Below are 17,665 nucleotides of genomic sequence, written 5' to 3'. Positions count from 1 at the left end.
AGAAATTTAATGGTGTTTATTTGAGCATCTTAATCTTGCCATCTCTCCTCCTCCCGCTCAGGATTCTCCTATTTTCTTTCATCCACCTGCAGTTTGATCACCACCTCTTGACATGTTACATTCTTACAATTGCATTGTTTCTGTATTTTATGTAGCAGGATAACTAGATTGCATGTTCGTACAGTACAGTTGCATAAAAACAATGCTAGTTTATTGGAGTGCCAATGATAGCAGCTGTGCTACTCCCCAACCCTAGCAGCACACAGACCCAGACATGCACACTCTCTTTACAGACCAGGCCTTCATTAATATTCTGTTGTTGTGCACTGTGTGTTTTTTTAAACTCTGAGCCAATTTGCTGTCTGCTGTGGCAGGGTGCTTTGTGTTCGCAGCTGTATTTGATAGCGCAGCAGCCAGACAGGGAAAGAAAGTGTAAAAAAAGGACTGAAGCCAGTTCTGGTCCTGGCAGGGACCAAGCCCGCTAATTTACTGCCTCTTACCATGCATAATGAACACTCCCCGCGTGCCCATGGGCACCCTCTCTAGCCCTTTGGGGTGTCAAAAGAGGTGACAGGAGGGGGTCAGGAGACGCAGGTGGAGATGCTTGGGGGCACGCTCAGCCGGCTGTGGTTCCACCTCAGTGTGCTAGGTCCTCATCTGCCACGTCCCCACCATGTGCAGAGACAGAAAAACAACACAAAAAAAGTGAGAATGGATATAGAATAGAGGCTGTGGGGGGAAATGGGGCAGCAGAGAGTAAGTAATAGTCTCAGAATTGGGGTGGACAGAGGATATGTCCCTATTATTTCCAGCCCCCTTGAGAATATCCCAACAAAATGAAGTCTACCCCTTTTTACATGCTCACAATGTGATTATAAAATAAAGTCTAATTTATTCAGGGCTCCCCAGTGCAACTGCTCTTTATCGCCCTCAAGTGGAGATGCCACGGCAGAGCTGTAAAGTTGCAGTTGCCATTGATAAGTCCTCTCAATTTTGTTTCAGAGCAGAGATAAACAAGTTTAGTATTTAAAATGTAATTTTTAGTGCTAATTTGAAGATTTTTGGGGTTAGAACTATAAATACAGTTCAGATGTTCACTGTTAAGGTTTACCTACTAACATTTGTTAAAAACTAAGATCTCTGTTTTTAAATGCCCTGGCATGAAGGAAAATATTTTTCAAAGAACAGATGATTAGAGGTTAAATAGATTAGGTGTTCTATTATTTCAATCTTCACCCTTGTTTGGTGTAAGGATGAAGATTTCAAGGTTTTGGCCCCTTCCAGTGCCACATGCATGACAGCACTGACGGTTTGGCAGTTTAAAATCGCAATGCTGTTTTTGTCTTTTATTCTGTTGCTCAAAATTTCCTTTTTCTCATGTTTGTGATAATCAAAGGGGTTTTAAAGTTTAAGATGAGAGGTCTGCAGCCTGCATCTCAGGAGCCACACTTGAGCACTCCATTATGGCTCTCTGACTAAAAGAAAAGAAAACAATAGTTTTTAGAATTAGGGCTTTAATAATTTCCATCATTAGTTTTGTTTTAGTGAGACAAATATGCCACCAAATCCTGCGGACTGGGAAAGAGCCCGTTGGTGCTGTTCAGTGTGCAACCTGACTATTGAAAATCGGGAAAATAAATAAATAGAAGTGTAGTTTGTATGAGCATCTACAAGTCACTGAGAGTTTTATTCATCTTACTCCTGTGCACTGAAACCATGGAAGTCTTCCTCCTCAGTGTCGGATTGGAATAGCATTAAACATTCTTGGCCACACACTCTCTCAGTGTCTCCTTTGTTGTCGCTGTCAGTGTCATTCTGAGGTAAATTCACTCCTGAGCTTGCGCTGTCCTCTCCGTCATGCAGCAGACCGGCTTTTCCAAACCCGTTGGTGATGGTGGATTTTTTTCACACTGCTTTTAGTGATTGCTATTAACTTGAAAGCTGCGTCATGTTGCTGTGGCGGTCACATGCACATGGGTCTAATGACATAAAGGATTGTGGGATGCGGCCAAAGTAGGGCTGAGCATGGGTGTTTCTTTTTGTTGCACCGTGACTGAGGGGTCTAAGAGCAGAAGTGACTTGCATGCTGTTGGGTTGCTTGTGGGTGTGCCAAAATAAATTGACTTGTTCCTGGAAATGAGATTATTCATTCAGCTACCGCTCTGAGACTGTCAGAGGCAGCAACACATACATCATCTTCCCCATGTCCGACACTTACCTTATCTGCTTGAGCGCCCTTAGCGGCTGTCAAAAAAATGCATAAATTAGCCGCATCATTGAATAGGCCGCAGGATCGGAAGCGTGTGACAAAAGTAGCGGCTTATAGTCCAGAAAATACGGTATATACTAATACTTCACAGTACACTTAACACAAACACAACAACCGTACGTTCCATTTTTCATAACGTCTGTTGGGGTTGCCTTACAAGCCTCAAGGGAACCGCAAGAGACACACAGGCCCTGACATCCCAAAGATCCACAGCACGCGTATGAGTCAACCGTTATACAAGAGCACGTGACTAAAGCTTTACCGCGTATCCTCTCTTGGCAGCCTGTATCTTCCTGTTTTTAACATCATAACGCTGTAGGACTTCTCAAACTTTCCCTCACTTTTCAAACTGTTTTGTCATGCTGCTCACAGTCTTCTAAGTTCTCTCTTATTTCATATGTCATCTAAATTAAGTCTCAGAGACGTACAGCTGGTAAATCTTGTTGTCGTTCTACACCGTTTGTCTTTTGTGGTGCGTTTCTAAAAGACATCGTGAGTACTATAGTAATACGCCACTGTGTGTATGAAGAGCTACAACATAGTACATATAGATAATACCAAACCACAGTCTGAGAGGAAACATAATTTCATTTGTAGTGAATTTTCTAACACATAGATGCAAATCTTATTAAACTAAACAACAGCTGAAAGCTATTATTTGAAGTCGAAATGTTTTCATCAACAGCAGACGTTAGCCCAGCAACAGGACATTGGGCGTAAATAACCCTCCACAGGCCTTCTCTCAGCATTAGCATCCCACTTTCTGGTCTGATAGGAGGCCCTAATTAAAGGCAGGTGAATCCGAGCTCAATTATTATTCTTGTGGCATTGTGCAAGCCAACGGAGCTTCGTGATGGATTGTGATCTCTGCTGTGGTTGAGACGCTAGAAAGAGCACAATGTCTTACAGCAGGAGCCACTGATAACTTCATGCAGACAAATAAAGACTGTCACTTTTATTGATTTTTGCCCAGCCCCCACTGCCGCTGCCATATACACCCACATACCCTGCTCCATCCTTGTCTCAGCTTCGTCCCCCCCCCCACCCCCTCATTCCCCCATTGCTTTAATGAGTATGCGTCCAACATCCCAAACCATCAGAAAACACATTTTTCCATAAGATTAAAACACGCCCATAATGTTATCAGTGATTTTCCTCTCTTTCTTTCATTTCTTTAGTTCTCGCTCATGCTAAATAAATAAACTGCTTGCATACATACTGTATTTACTTAGATGAAGTCTTAAATAAAACATGTGGATGGAAGCAAAATTGTCTCTTAACAGTGGGGTGTGGCAGAAGCACATAACGAGAAATGCAATTTATTCCTTGGCACGTTGCCTCTTGGACAGGCAGATAATGAAAGGCATAGGTCATTGATGGTGACTTAAACCTGCAGAAGTGAAATACATTAATAAATATCCACAACATTACTTAGGAGATAGTAAGGCGAGAACAGAGGGGGGGAGCAAATTATGGAATGAGCAGCTCCTCATCAAACACAGGAATACAATTAGTCTTTGGGCTGCTGGTGAGAGGCTTCCTGCAAATCATAATATCCCTGATCATTGAATCATCACATGAATATTTATTACAGCTGCCCAGTGGGGACCTGGTGCTGCGGATGCCTGAGGAGTTGAACGTGATGCCCTTTACTTTCATTTCAAACGGCATTCATACTGTATGTGCAAAAGAACGAGCAGGTGTCTGGATTGCAGGCTCGGTTGCAAAGATGGAGTCTTGTGCTTTTCAAACAAAAACGTAAAAATGCATTCATACACCTTGTAATGATCAGACAGCTGAGTATGAATAAATGCGTTAAAATTTGTGCATTGTTTCTTATATTGTTGTGGAGCACTATTTTTCCTCTGAGGACGCTTAATGTATTTTTTTTTATTCAAAATGTTCTGCTATACTGAGCTTGGGATCTAAATAATTTCTGTGATTTACCTCAGATTGTGCAGCAGCACCAACACCATTTACCATTATGGAGTCCAAGAAAGTGAGGTGTAATCATTGACTTTATATGAGAACTAGACAGAGTGACCCCTCCCCCGGGCATTTCAAACAGGAAGTACCTGCTGGCTCCAAGAAGCCAATATCCCAATTAAGTTTCTATGGAAACATAAACATTCGTTATGTTTTGTTAGCAATCTTGCTAATTTTATTTTTCATTATTATTCAAAGTTATAGAATAATCAATCAGATGCCTCAAAAAAGAATGTAGTGCCTCCTGACCCCCTAGTCCAACATTTGGTACGTTTAATTGACAGATATCTTGTAGCCCGTTTTCAAATGGTAGGGGTGTGGACCGCCAACGGGCTCACTCCTGATTGGGTTGCAAGAAACAATGACTCAGATCAACTCGCATCTATTACTGCTCACTATTGATGTCTGGCTCCAACATGGCGGTGCCTATATTGTCAAAAAAAATGGCGACTTGATTATATTTTGATTACATTTTCTATGGGTGAAGACTCATTCCAACTACGTTCACACCGCACTTGGCAATGCGCCTTCAATTGACCACTTTCAATAAAAAGCCTACGTACTTATTTTAGGCTTCCGTGTTCTATTGTAAGTTTCTACAACCATTTTCGGGGTCTACAAACCAAGCGTCCACTGAACGCGGGTTTAAAGTTAAAACAGGTTGAAATTTAACCAATCAGGCACTCAGATGTGGTAATAACGTTAGGATAGCGTCAATTTTAACTAACGGTAGGGCCAACCATTTGGGGATTTAATATGGATGAGGAATTTAATAATTGCGGTTTATACCCGGCTGGAATTACATGACACCAATGTCTTTCATATATCGGAATAGAGCTGTAAAAGAAAAAGCCTGGAGCAAGGATAGCAAAATTTGCACCAATTTGGCTTTCCGCACCAAGCCTCTTCCAACTGTAGGTGGAACTGTTAGAATAATAGATATAAGTTATCTCATATTTGCTTTTTATGCATTACCCAGATATATAGGTGAAATAATCATGTTTGCAGAAGTGTGTGTGTCCAACTCTGTTTCACAGGAAGGTGGAGGTGAAACCCTTGGGGGAACCGATAATATTTGCCTCTTTCCAGCATTCTCCTGAGAACCTGTGTGTTAGCTGTGTCTAGAATGAATCGAAGGACACTCTGTGTTAGTTATCCGTGAGAAAAGACTTTGCAGGTCCGAAGATGATGAGGGAAGACTGTGAAAAGACGGACATGTCGTAATTAATGTTTTCTAGTATCTGGTAGCGACAGCCTAGTGCGCGTTCTTGAACGCGTGTCACATACCTGATGTGAAGATAGCTTCACTCGGTCCAGCTCTCTAATGCAGTCAATATATGTGATGACTGGAAATCTGAATAAGCGATATCTGCATTGGTTACTTGTATTCTACTGTATTAAACAGTTACATCGAAACGAATGATGAATTTGTTTGTGAGAAACTCATTGGCCTTTCATTTCCACATCAGTCAGGTCTTCCATTAGGGCATTGTTGATATGACGACATTGTCACTATAACATCTCACATACCAATGACAGCCTGCAATTATTTAAGGCCTTAGACAAAACACACCAAAAGTGGGGGGTGGTTGTGCAGAGAAAATCATAGGTTGTATCTGTCTGCTGCTGTTAAAGTGTGATCCACTGGAACATAACGCTGATGTCCCTTATTGTGGATGACAGTCACATTAATCAGGAAAAGCTGATGGTGACGTTTTTTAAATATCACAACATTTTGATTGCAAAAGGTGGAAACTAAAAATGTATAATCAGGCTATTTAGGATGAAGCAACCACAAAAATAAAAACATATTTTGTCACTATAACTAAATTGCATTTGTGCATGTAAATAACTGGAAATCTTAATGAGTTTATTGTGTCGTTGTATCCACACCACTCTGTATTTGTGTTGTTGTTGTAATTCCCTCAAGTGTAGCCCCTTCTAAAGCCATGTGTTTTATCTACAGATGACGTAAATTTGTCTTTCTGTCTCCTCATTGCAGCAGGGGACCACCCATATGAGTGCGAGTTCTGTGGGAGCTGCTTCCGAGATGAGAGCACGCTGAAGGGCCACAAGCGCATCCACACCGGGGAGAAGCCCTATGAATGTAACGGCTGCGGGAAGAAGTTCAGCCTCAAGCACCAGCTGGAAACCCACTACCGAGTGCACACAGGTGCGCTGCTAAAACAAGTCTAATTAAAACACTTTACAAGGACGTCTTTTACAATTAGTTGGCTAAGTGTGTTTTATAAATGACAGAAGTAGCTGTTATGTTTAGATGGTAACCTAACTAAATATCTCCATAGTGCTTAACCCTTTAACAGCAGAGTTTTAGCTTCAGTGAATCAGTGTAACTCTTTAACTGTTGACGCAATTAACGTAATTCCAATGCATTCTGAAACTGAGAAAAGCAGCTTTGCACTGATATGAGACACTTTAAAAATTGTAAACCAGAGGATTTTTAACGCAGGAAAAAGCAGCTTTGCATATGCCTTGCAGACTGCATACGCTTTGCGACCAACCTGTGTCCTTGTGGAAGAGCGTCCAGCCTGAGACTGAAAGGTTGCAAGTTCAAATTCACGGTGGAGTCATACCAAAGACTAAAATTGGGACCCAAAGCCTCCCTGCTTGATACTCAGCATTAAAGGGTTGGATTGGACAACCACCCAATGGTTCCTGTGCGCAGCTCTGTCTGCAGCTCACCGATCCCCCAGGGGATGGGTCAAATGCGGAGAACAAATTTCACACAGCCAGGTGTGTGACGGCTAATGGAACTTTAACTTTAAATTTACTTTAATGTAAAGTGTTGCATAACTGTGAAAACCCACCCATCTCCAGATCAGAATCCATTGGAATTACGTTATTGTATCAAATAGCCAAAGAGTTACATTAGGACAGAGCATTAGTTATTTTGCTGCTCTGCTCTGGTGTTAAAACGTTAAGAGACATTTACCAAAAATCCCATTTTAAACTGTTGTTTTCTATACACTCAATGTGGAAAGTTTTAATGCTCTCACCAATTTTGCATATGAGTGAAAAAACACTGAACAAGCTTTAATTAACTTGCAACACATCTTTCAGTCAATACGTAAAATAGTATTTAATGTGTGTGTGCATGGCTGAATGGGACTTACTACCATTTTACTATTTACTGTCTGCATGGAAAATTACATTAAAAGCAGTCACTATATCAGAGCAAAACAGAAATGCACAAGATATAACCATGTCAGTTGTGTGCATACAGGGACTAGGAAAATGTTTATATATATATATATATATATATATATATATATATATATATATATATATATATATATATATATATATATATATATATATATATATATATGTATGTGTGTGTGTGTGTGTATATACACACATATATATATATGTGTGTGTATATACACACATATATATATATACCGGTATATGTGTGTGTGTATAAACACACATAAAGGGTACATGCTATACTCCAGCTTTTTACCCTTCCCTTTAGCCAATGTGTTTGAAAAGTCAACTATCTTTTTGATTTTCTTAGTACTTAAACAGGAAATGTTTGATTGGTAACCTAAATGTTTCAGGCAAAGATCATTTCAAATCAAATCAAACTTTTTTTTAGCACTTTTCCAACTCATGAAACCCAAAGGGCTTTAAATAAAAACATGATCCAATTTTAAAAAACCAAAAGTAAGACAAGAGACCATTATACAGAACACAGACACACTGATGCAAAAACAGGCAAAGTAGAAATCTGGCTTTAGATTTATTTGTGCTTTTCCAGACACTCAAAGTGCGTACAATGTATGTCTATTAGTCAATCATTCATTCAATCCTCATTCATACTTGGTGATGGTAAGCTACTTAAAGGCGTGGCTGCCAGTACACGCCTATGGCCCCTCTGACCATCACCGGGACATTCATACGCATTCACACATCAGTGGTGCAACACTGGAGGCAGGGAGGGTGAAGTGTCTTGCCCAAGGACACAACAACAGTTGGAGCGGGGCTCGAGCCTGCATGATGTCAGTCTGCTGTTGAGGAAAGACTGTTAACATTTATCCTTATTCATTGGCATCTAGGGAAGGCACAGAAAGCTAAGTACAGTATCTGTCATGCAGTTATACTGTAAATGAAGGCTGAAGAAGACTTTATATTGATTCCAGTGAATTTAGAGTCCCATAAAGATGTTGACACTGTGATAGGCTAGGTGCCCTGGAGAATGAGTGCCTGCTACGAACGCCGCTGAGAGAGCAAAGCCCTAACCACAAGCGTGCACCAGCGTGGCACGCGGCCAAGAGTTTATGCTCCCTCAACGTCGTTTTTTATCCAGCAGACTCACAGCAGCACCCCCCCCTCCCCCCATCTCCTATTCAATAAGCCAGCTGTTAAGCCACACTATCAAGGCAGCCTGTCCAATAATTGGCTCCCCTCCATCCACCCTTTCCCCTTTTGTGCGGGGGAGGGGGGGCTTTGCGTTAAGCTGTAGAGCAACAGCAGATAACAAGAGCAAGTGACAAGCTCACAGTCAAAGGCCACCTCACACAAAAGGGAGCTGCTTGATGAATCATCGACATTGGCAGCCTCACCCCCCGCCCACCTCCCCTTCTCTTCACACATCCCAAATGCCAATCCCAGATCAATACCAAGGCTCCATTTGCAATTCATTATTAGCTGGTTATTTGAAGTGACTCTGTTTACAGTTTGGTTATCAATAATTACATCATGCAGGTGTCACGCCGAAACGGATGAAGACCTGGAACACTGTATTTATTCTCATTGGCTAAATGACAAGACAACCTGGCCTTCCGCAGAGGTCAAGGTTAACTAGGGCTTCACAACAACGAGCATCAGAGGCATGAAGATGGAGGGTTCAGCTTCTGCACACGCTTGGCGCCTTAGCTGAAAGGTGACAGCAAAGCGCTGGGCCAGATCACTTCCGACAGCTCATTTCAAATGCCATTGGTAAAGGTCAGCATTTACATGTCTAATTTGAGGCTGCTGGCTTCAGCGCTGGTGGATTATTCTCTGCCATCACTCAAATGATTAGCACATTTAGGAGGGCTGCTGATACTAAATTAAAATGTGGCTCTTGAATATAGAAGCCTCCGCAGCAAGAAACTAGTGTCACACTTTGATTTATTACACGTTCGAAAGAGGTATGAGCTAATTTTGAGATAAATTCTTAGGAGACAATGTTTTCCAAGTTAAAAACTGAAGTTTTTACCTTTTAGATTTTGTGGTCACTTAAAATAGTTTTAGTTTACAATGTGTTGATAATGACCTTTGAAATAATTAATCTTTGCCAAATTCCTAAAGCCTCGGTCAGATGCACCCATACTAGGGTTGACCCGTACGGGTTTTGCAGGTTTTTGGATTATTCGGGCTTGCTGCATCTTAAGGTTCATAGAGCCACCTTATAGGATGTCATCAAAATTGAATGTACCATTGTTGTGCATTTGGTAAGTTTATCGTTAAGGATTTGTGCAGCTACGTTCACACTGGCCTCGTTCAAGCGACTGTTCCAATAGCACCTTCAAGCGACCACTTCCAATTAAAAGTCTATGTAAGGCACATATATGCACGTTTACAATTCTTGCGCTCCCATGTTGTTATGCAAGTTTTTAAGTCAATTTTCGGGCAAACACCACACACAGGAGTTGCACAATTCACAAGTGTAAGATGCCCAGAGGATGTCGACACCAACTATGAACAAACTACTGCCTATATTCTAGCAGTCAGGCTGCACACAAGGGGCCTGCACTAATCATGTTGCACTATCAGGCTTTTTTGCGCAGCGTGCAGGTTTTGAGGGAGGTAAAAAATTGCCTACCCTTACATGCATGCTCTGGATAGGTTTGGCCTTTTATTTGCCCGCAGACTGCCTGTATACACCGGTAAGGGCAGTTGTGACTAAGGCTTGATTTATACCACATATTTCTTTCTTTTATTTTATTTTTTTCTGTTGACAACCTAAAGATCGTTGAGATTGTTTTGAAATTTCAGGGATGTCCTTCTAATTAAGAACTACCTTGTATCTGTAATGGCAAACTTCACATTGTGTTAAAAAAAGATCGGAAAGAGAGCAAAACGTAAACAACAAACACACAAGTAGAACTTGTCCTGTTTTTGTGACTAACTTCTACCAACTGTCTTCATTTATTTCCTGTAAGGCTCTTGTCACACATCACTTGGAGGTAACACTAATGCTGAACGGCACTTTGACTTGCATCATCTCTTTCCCTTCATTCCCAGGTGAGAAGCCATTCGAGTGCAAGCTGTGCCACCAGAGATCCAGGGACTACTCGGCCATGATAAAGCACCTGCGCACCCACAATGGCGCCTCGCCCTACCAATGCACCATCTGCCTGGAGTACTGCCCCAGCCTGTCAGCCATGCAGAAGCACATGAAAGGCCACAAGCCGGAAGATATCCCCCCAGACTGGCGCATAGAGAAGACCTACCTGTACCTTTGCTACGTTTGAGAATGGCAAATGAATGAAGAGTGCTGGGATGGGGTCAAAGGTAAGGGGAATGTAATGGATCGTATTGGAAGCGTGGGTCTTGCCAATCAGAATGTCAACGACAAACTGCTTAAACAAGAGGGGTTTTTCAATGCTAAGATGGCGACAACAAGCAGGGTTAAAGGGCGGTGATGATCTGGCAAAAGGACTAAAAGGAGGAACACTTGGACATGGAGATAGGGCATCTCCACCACTGTTTCGGATTTACCGGGTCATTCACTACATCTGCAACAGTTTTATTGTTCCAGGTCTTTTTATGCATCGCCATAAAGAAAGCAGTCTGCAAGAAGGGGATTCTTTAGATCTTGCTGCCCTGTTGTTGAGAAATCCGATTCTCAAGGGCTATCTGAACCTGCAAATCTATGGAATCCATTACTCCATTAACCTTCCTATATTTTCCTTGAATTTATTAATTTTGCTTTCTCATTTCTGGGGATCTTTCACAGTAACCACATGGTTTTCCCAGATCACTCGTCTTGTAGAAAATTACAAGAAAATTGCAGAACCCACCTCTTTTCTTTTTAAATCTTTTCAAATGTGCATTTTTATTTTCTTCTCTTTATGTCCAAATGGTGTATTAATCTTTCAATTGTCTCTGAATTCCACTCGTTAGTCCATGAAAATCTTCAGAAATTAGCAGAGGCGGTGAGATAGCCCCTGAGAATCAGCAGTAGATAAAACCATTGACTGGACATGTGGGAATATTAAAATGCTGCAAGCCAGGTACCCGTTTGGAAAGATGCTAGTGCTGCTTTTCACTGAGAGTTTCCAGCAGTTTTTTTCTTTTTCTTTGTAGTCTTCCTGGTTCCAGAGCAAGTCTAGCCACCTCTGGCTGCTCACAGCTCTCCCTCGAGAGCTAAAGGCAAACTTTCCTCACTTTTCTTCATTTACTTTATCTGCTTTTTGTCAAAGTTCGTCATAGCTTGATTTCCTAAATTAGAACACAACCGTTTCTGTTTGATGTTAGAGAGATTCCGAACATAAATCCCTCATGGAATTATAACTCGCTCTAAAAACAGTAACCCAAAATACCAGCCCTCTTCACCTATTTAGCAGGAGATAACTGGACTTCTTTTTCCTTGTGCATTTGACCTGATTACTATCAATATCTTACACTAAAGAGACAGTAGAGGAGCTGACATAAAGGGTACCACATTCATAATCATCCATTTGCCACAGTAAGCACAAATGAACCAGGAAAAAGGTTCTATGTTTGGGAGTCCTGCAGCTTTGACTGCTGGTGGTGAATGTTGAAAAAGTGCAGAGAACGCCTTCGCGCCGCACCTAAACTTTTACCAGAGGTGCTGTGGCAGTTTCAAGACTGTTATATGGCATCAAAACATGAATGTGAAAGGCTGTGAGACAGAAGGCTGTCAGGAGGCTAAAGTTGCCTTTTAATTTGAAGCTGAAAGTCCCAAATTCTCGTTGTTTTTCTCCTCCTTTAGTGTTTCCAACTGGAAACTCTCTCTCTGTCTGGCATGAAGAGCTTTCTGTGGGCGCGTTCCGACGCCCTATGCGTTTTTATAGTGTGCACCACCACTGCATATTCTGATCCATCGTTGTGGTTATATCTCTGCATCTTATTATCAAGTGTTCTTATTTTGGATTACCACTAGGAATACTTTTTTTTTAAAGCATTTTCAGATTACAAATTACTTTCCCCTGTTGTGTTGCTGATGCATCTATCCGCCACTCCATGGCAAAGGGGGCTCAGGAGAGGGTCAGTAGGCACCCACACCACGATATTGTGCAAAGAAATTTCCAACGTGTGCTGAAATATTGATAACAACCAGAAAGTTCAGTCGGACAATTGCAGGTGGTGGTGGTGGTGAGCGGTCAGCGTTTCTGGTGTCTTAGAAATTTAGCATTAAACCTGATTGGCATGTACAGTCACAGGTATTGATGGTTGAAACTGTATGATTATTGCACCTATCCAAATACTTAACTGAAAAGGGAGAAGTCACTGATCGGACTCAGCCCAATAGCTAAAGAGGCAAGCACTAAGACATCTGAATGAATCAGCTCTCTGTGGTTTTGGTCCCTGCGCTTCGTCTCTCTTGTCTCCCGTTGTTATTATTTTCGACCTTGAGTTTGATCTCAATACATCGTACTTGAATTACCTCGCTTTTGTGACCTCATGTCTTGTGCATTTTAATTTTCCTTTATTTTTTTGGTTTTGTTTTTATTTTAAGGGCGCATGAGTGCATGCTAGAAAAATGCACTGCAAACTCAATGAAGCAATGTGTACGCAGAAAAATAAGTGCCACGATGAAGAGATTTGTTTTTCTAACATTGTGTTTTCTTTTATTTCTTTGAGCATTACTTGTTGCCAAACTTGGTATTATTAACCCTGTTTGTTGAAGAGCCGTAAGGTTTGGTCATTTGTTATAAAAGCTACCTCTAATTTTTTTTGTGTGTGTTTGTTTTCAAGTTGTTGGGTTTTTGTTTTTTTCATTTGGTGAAAGCACATTTATTTGTGTTTGCATTGTTTTGTCATTGCTTCTTCATCTCATGCTTTTTTTCTTTCAAAAGTTGATTTATGATTGTGTTTTTAAGCAAAGTCTATATGAAAAGGAGATGATAAACATAGAGGTGGTGAAAAGAGTCATTCAAATGGATGTTTATTCCTCTCCTGTAGCCCTCCCACCCCACCCCCTGCATCTCCATCAACAGCAGAGGGAGAAAAAAAAAAGCAATTTTGAAGCCTTAAGTGATGAGTAAGAGGGATGCGGAGGATAAGACTAAGTACTATTGCTTTATAAGAGCGTTTAAAAACAAGAATTTAAACTTGAAAATATGTGAATAGAGTTGTAGTTTTGTAATGTGAAAAAAAGAGGGTTCATCCAAACCGCTGAACCGCACAGGACAGGTCATTTTTGCCGTGATGCAGAGTGCGTTGGACAATTGGAACTGCAAGTTGTAATCAAAAAAGATGAACCAGAAGGTTAAAAATAGAGATTCTCTTGGCAGATGAGCTCTCTTATGACACGTGTGTATATTCTTGAACAAGAACCAACGGAGGCAATTTCATATATAAAAATTGTGATATTTTTGTATTCAGTGTCGGTCCTTTTTCCATTTGTCGAGGGTTACAGCAGGGCGCAAATATTTGTATTTCTTCTTGATTTGTCAATTTTTTTTTTCTCTCTGGGTGTGAATCATTTTTGCCTTGCTCCTCTTTGATATTGTTGGACAGAAAAAGAAAAAAAAACAAACACAAAAAAAAAAATGAAACCGTGTGTGAAAAATATTGTAATAAGTGTTGCTTTCTGGATGTCAGTTGCATTGTAGGTGAAGGGAATAATCTATCCACCACAAATTTTACCAGTGTGTGCGTGTAAGTGAAACGTTACAAAAAAGTAATAATAACAATGGATGTGACAGACCTTTAAAAAAAAAGTGAAAAAGGCAGAGGAGGAGGGAAACCTGCCAAACCGACCAATTAGTACTCATTATTCACAGTTTTCAATCAAACTTGACTGTCAATATTTTTGTTTTTGTACTTGAAAAAAAAAAAAAGAAGGGATGGCATGTCCCAAGTTGTCTTGCCATTTTATTCTCAAACACTGTGAGCTGAGGGGGTCTTTTTTTTTATCATTTACCCCCAGAAAATTATCCACCAACTACAATATATCCAGTCACGGTTCAGTCTGAACACCACAATGCAAGACCCGCTCAGTCATTTTATCATCATCGTCCTCTGAATGTTTTCTACTTTTTCATGCGGGTGAAAGAGAGCGTTAAAGTGTGTTTACCTGTGTGTGCGTGCGTGTGTATTAGTGGGAAAATGCACTAATCAGATCAAATACAAAAGAAAATATTCTATGCCACTTTTTTTCTGTTGGAAAAAAAATCTATATATATATATATGTAATACATTGGCATTGATATAGTTCTTCCCTCAGTGTTCCTCCGATGTTTCTGTAATATCTTTGTGCCTAAAAATGGAAATTGTTCAACAAAAATATCCATCTATATCTGCTTCGTTTTCCGTATTTTCAGAAGAAAACAAAATGTTGTCTCCAGCACCCTAGGGATGTCATGAATCAATATATGACCAGTGTTTTTCTTTTTATTTGTTTGTGTATATTGTTTTCTGAACAAAGCAGGTCTTCATTTGTGAAGACAGCAAAAAAAAAAAAAAAACCTTCATGCTATTGAAATAGCTCCTGCAATTACTTTTTAAAGTCTGCGATCTATCCAAAAGCATTTATTTCGCAACACAAGTTTATAGGTGGGGAATCTGATACTTTTTAGAGGCTGCAGAGGCGAAATTTGCAAATACCGTTTAGGACAAAATCTGCTTCATGCAATTGTTTTTCTTTTAAGCAAATTAAGCCAGAGTCTGTCTCTTTTTTTTTTCCCTCAGCAACAGGTTTGCTGATCAGGATGTTTTTCTTGAAAGAAAAAATAAAACTAAAACCTCCATTTGGGCAGGTTTGCAGTGGGGTGTTTTCCTACTGATTTAATTTTTTTTTTTTTTTAGTAATTGTTTTTGATTAATTTCTACAAAATGCATTTAAGAGGGGATGTTAAATTCGTCAGAGAGGAATCATGGCATCCCTGGAGCTGGCACTATGTGTTTTGGTGTGGTGTTTCTAGAGCAAGTTAGCCATTTCATGCAATGTTGCAATGCATGTGCCATCGAGGTCTCGACTAAAATTGTTTGAGTAACAAAGCACCAAGACATTGTATTTTTTATATTAGCACTGAGGACCAATTGCCCTGTCGGACCAAGCATAACAAAGCTTTTTATGTAACAAAGCTTTTCTCTGTCCTTCCCTGGCTTGTCTGTGCTACTTCTCTCCACCATTGTCGTGACAGCACAAGTGCCAGTCAAGTTGCTCTGTATTAAAAAAAAAATAGTGTTTTTACTATGATTTGAATTGTTATAGTTTTTGTCTACCTCAGCACCTAATCTTAGCCTAATCTTAGAAGGTGCCCAATTATTATGTTTCTTTATTTTGTGTTGTTGTCAGCTGTGGTTTCTATTTCTTTTCTTTTTCTTTTTTTATGCATTAGAGCTTTGCAAAGGTCCTTTGTCTTTTCCGGCAACAATGTGCTACTTTTTTTTTTTGCTTTTTTTTCCTTGGTAGGGGCTCCTGTTGAGCCAAGCCATCAATCTATAGCCACAGTCTGATATAGAGGCTGTTCTGTTTTTATTTCTTTCCCACGTAGAATCAAACACATCTCTTTGTAACATTTCAGTGTTCTCTGATGGAGTGTGAAAAAAATAAAAAGGAAAATAAAAGATTTAATGCTGCAGGTTGTCTTTATGTTGTCAATAAAGTCAATGTTGTGCCTTTTATAGTGAAAATATAAAGAATATTTCTTTGGTTTTCAAATCCTACTAACAGTAGATGTTTTTTGTAGTGAATTTTTTTCTGTGTATTTTTATTTATGGGGTCTCATAATAAAAATCAAATCATGATGTTCAGTTGTATACTTTCAATCTGCAGTTAAAAAAAATTAAAAAAATGAACTTATTTTGTCTCAAAGTTCTCTTTCTCACGCGATATTTGCCTTCTGGATCAGCGCTGACATGCGTCGGAGAGCGAAAGATGTTTATACCTCAATATTTTCTAAAAGGGTTTTATGTCACTTAAATTTTTGCTGGAGTCTTGCAGGAGAAAATTTTTTTTTTTTTTTTTTAAAGTTATGAACCACAAAAGCAGCAGCAATCTCAGTCTTACCAATAAAGTTTATACAGACATCCTTCAGGAATGATCAGACGTGAAAGTAAGAAAATCAGCGATAATGTAGAAATAATCCACCTCATTATCTATTTGTACATCAAAAATGTACCAAGTAAGATTTAAAAAGAAACGGTGTGATTAGAGAACAATGACAAAGCAACAATTCAATTCAATTTATTTGTTTAGCCCAAAAAAACAACAGCAGTCGTCTCAATGGGCTTTGTGCGCATTGATCTAGGATAAAACATAAAATCAAAAGGATCATGAACACACACAATTCAAAAGAAAGATTCTAAACTGAACTTGCTAAACTCTGAGCAATAACTTTGCAGATTTATGTTTAATGGTGCGGTGGGGAAGCTTGCATTCTCCATGCTCCTGTAACCCCCTGCTCTCTGGCATTGGGGGGGGGGCCCTGTGGCAGTTCCGTCGGCCCTGCTCCTGCGGTGGCTGACGTGGGTCATGGCCCGGTGGGCGGATTTCCTCCATCTGCTATCCCGTGTGGGTGTCTGGGGGGACCCCGGCTACCACTGCTGCTTCTCCTTCAGTGGGGGTCTTGGTGTGGGGATGACTGGGCACTCCCCCCTTTTTACATTCCTTCATCCACCGCAATAGAACCCGACACTTATTGGCATAAATCGTATGCGTGACAGAATTCACATGCGTTTGTTTGTGCGTGTGAGTCGTAGTGTGTGTCATCAGCAGCAAGCATTACAGTTAAACTCAAACTGAAATATTTTCTAAACCCCAACCAGGTACAATCGTCAATCATGTAGGCTAAACCTGATCACATGATTTGAACTATCCCCTTTGACCTGTCTCACTGAAGTCCCGCTCCGGTCATCTTTTGATTTACTGTAAAAGTGTTTCCAGTGGTTTGTTAATTATGATTATGCCAAAATCCCAAAAACGTGTTGTTTTCTAGGACATCGTTTCTGCAGAGTGGCAGGAGATTGTTTGAAATTCACCTCTGAGTTGTGGGTGAGGTCATTGGCGCGGGGTAAGCCCACCTCCTTTTCCAGTCACCCATCTGTTTACACCCTGTCCCACTAGCTTACGGCCCCTCATACCCCCAACCCATCAAAAATGGCAAGCAATGGGAGCTATCCAGGCATACAGTTTGGAGCCAGATCCCGGGTTGGATGAGGAAAACAAAGACGTTCATGGATCTATTTGTCTACAGTTGGACGCAT

The 17,665-nt window shown here is 40.4% G+C and overlaps 1 protein-coding gene across 3 annotated transcripts in view; it reads left to right on the top strand.

The window, feature by feature from the left end:
* The window catches only part of zbtb16 (zinc finger and BTB domain containing 16), a 164,585-nt gene extending 148,324 nt beyond the window's left edge, over positions 1 to 16,261 (top strand). Inside the window, exons 6-7 of one of the 3 annotated variants that reach the window (XM_023962110.1) lie at positions 6,261 to 6,428; positions 10,508 to 16,261. In XM_023962110.1, the coding sequence (XP_023817878.1) occupies positions 6,261 to 6,428; positions 10,508 to 10,737 (398 nt within the window). In that variant the 3' untranslated portion in view covers positions 10,738 to 16,261. Of the gene's footprint in view, positions 1 to 6,257; positions 6,429 to 10,507 lie in introns of all 3 variants that reach the window. The other 2 variants (XM_023962108.1, NM_001305414.1) reach the window with 2 other exon arrangements.
* The last annotated feature ends 1,404 nt before the right edge of the window (positions 16,262 to 17,665 follow it).

Source organism: Oryzias latipes, chromosome 14 (assembly GCF_002234675.1).
Source record: "Oryzias latipes chromosome 14, ASM223467v1".
NCBI lineage: Eukaryota > Metazoa > Chordata > Actinopteri > Beloniformes > Adrianichthyidae > Oryzias > Oryzias latipes.
The sequence above is the reverse complement of the archived record's forward strand: the minus strand, read 5'-3'. Positions and strand labels throughout refer to the sequence as shown.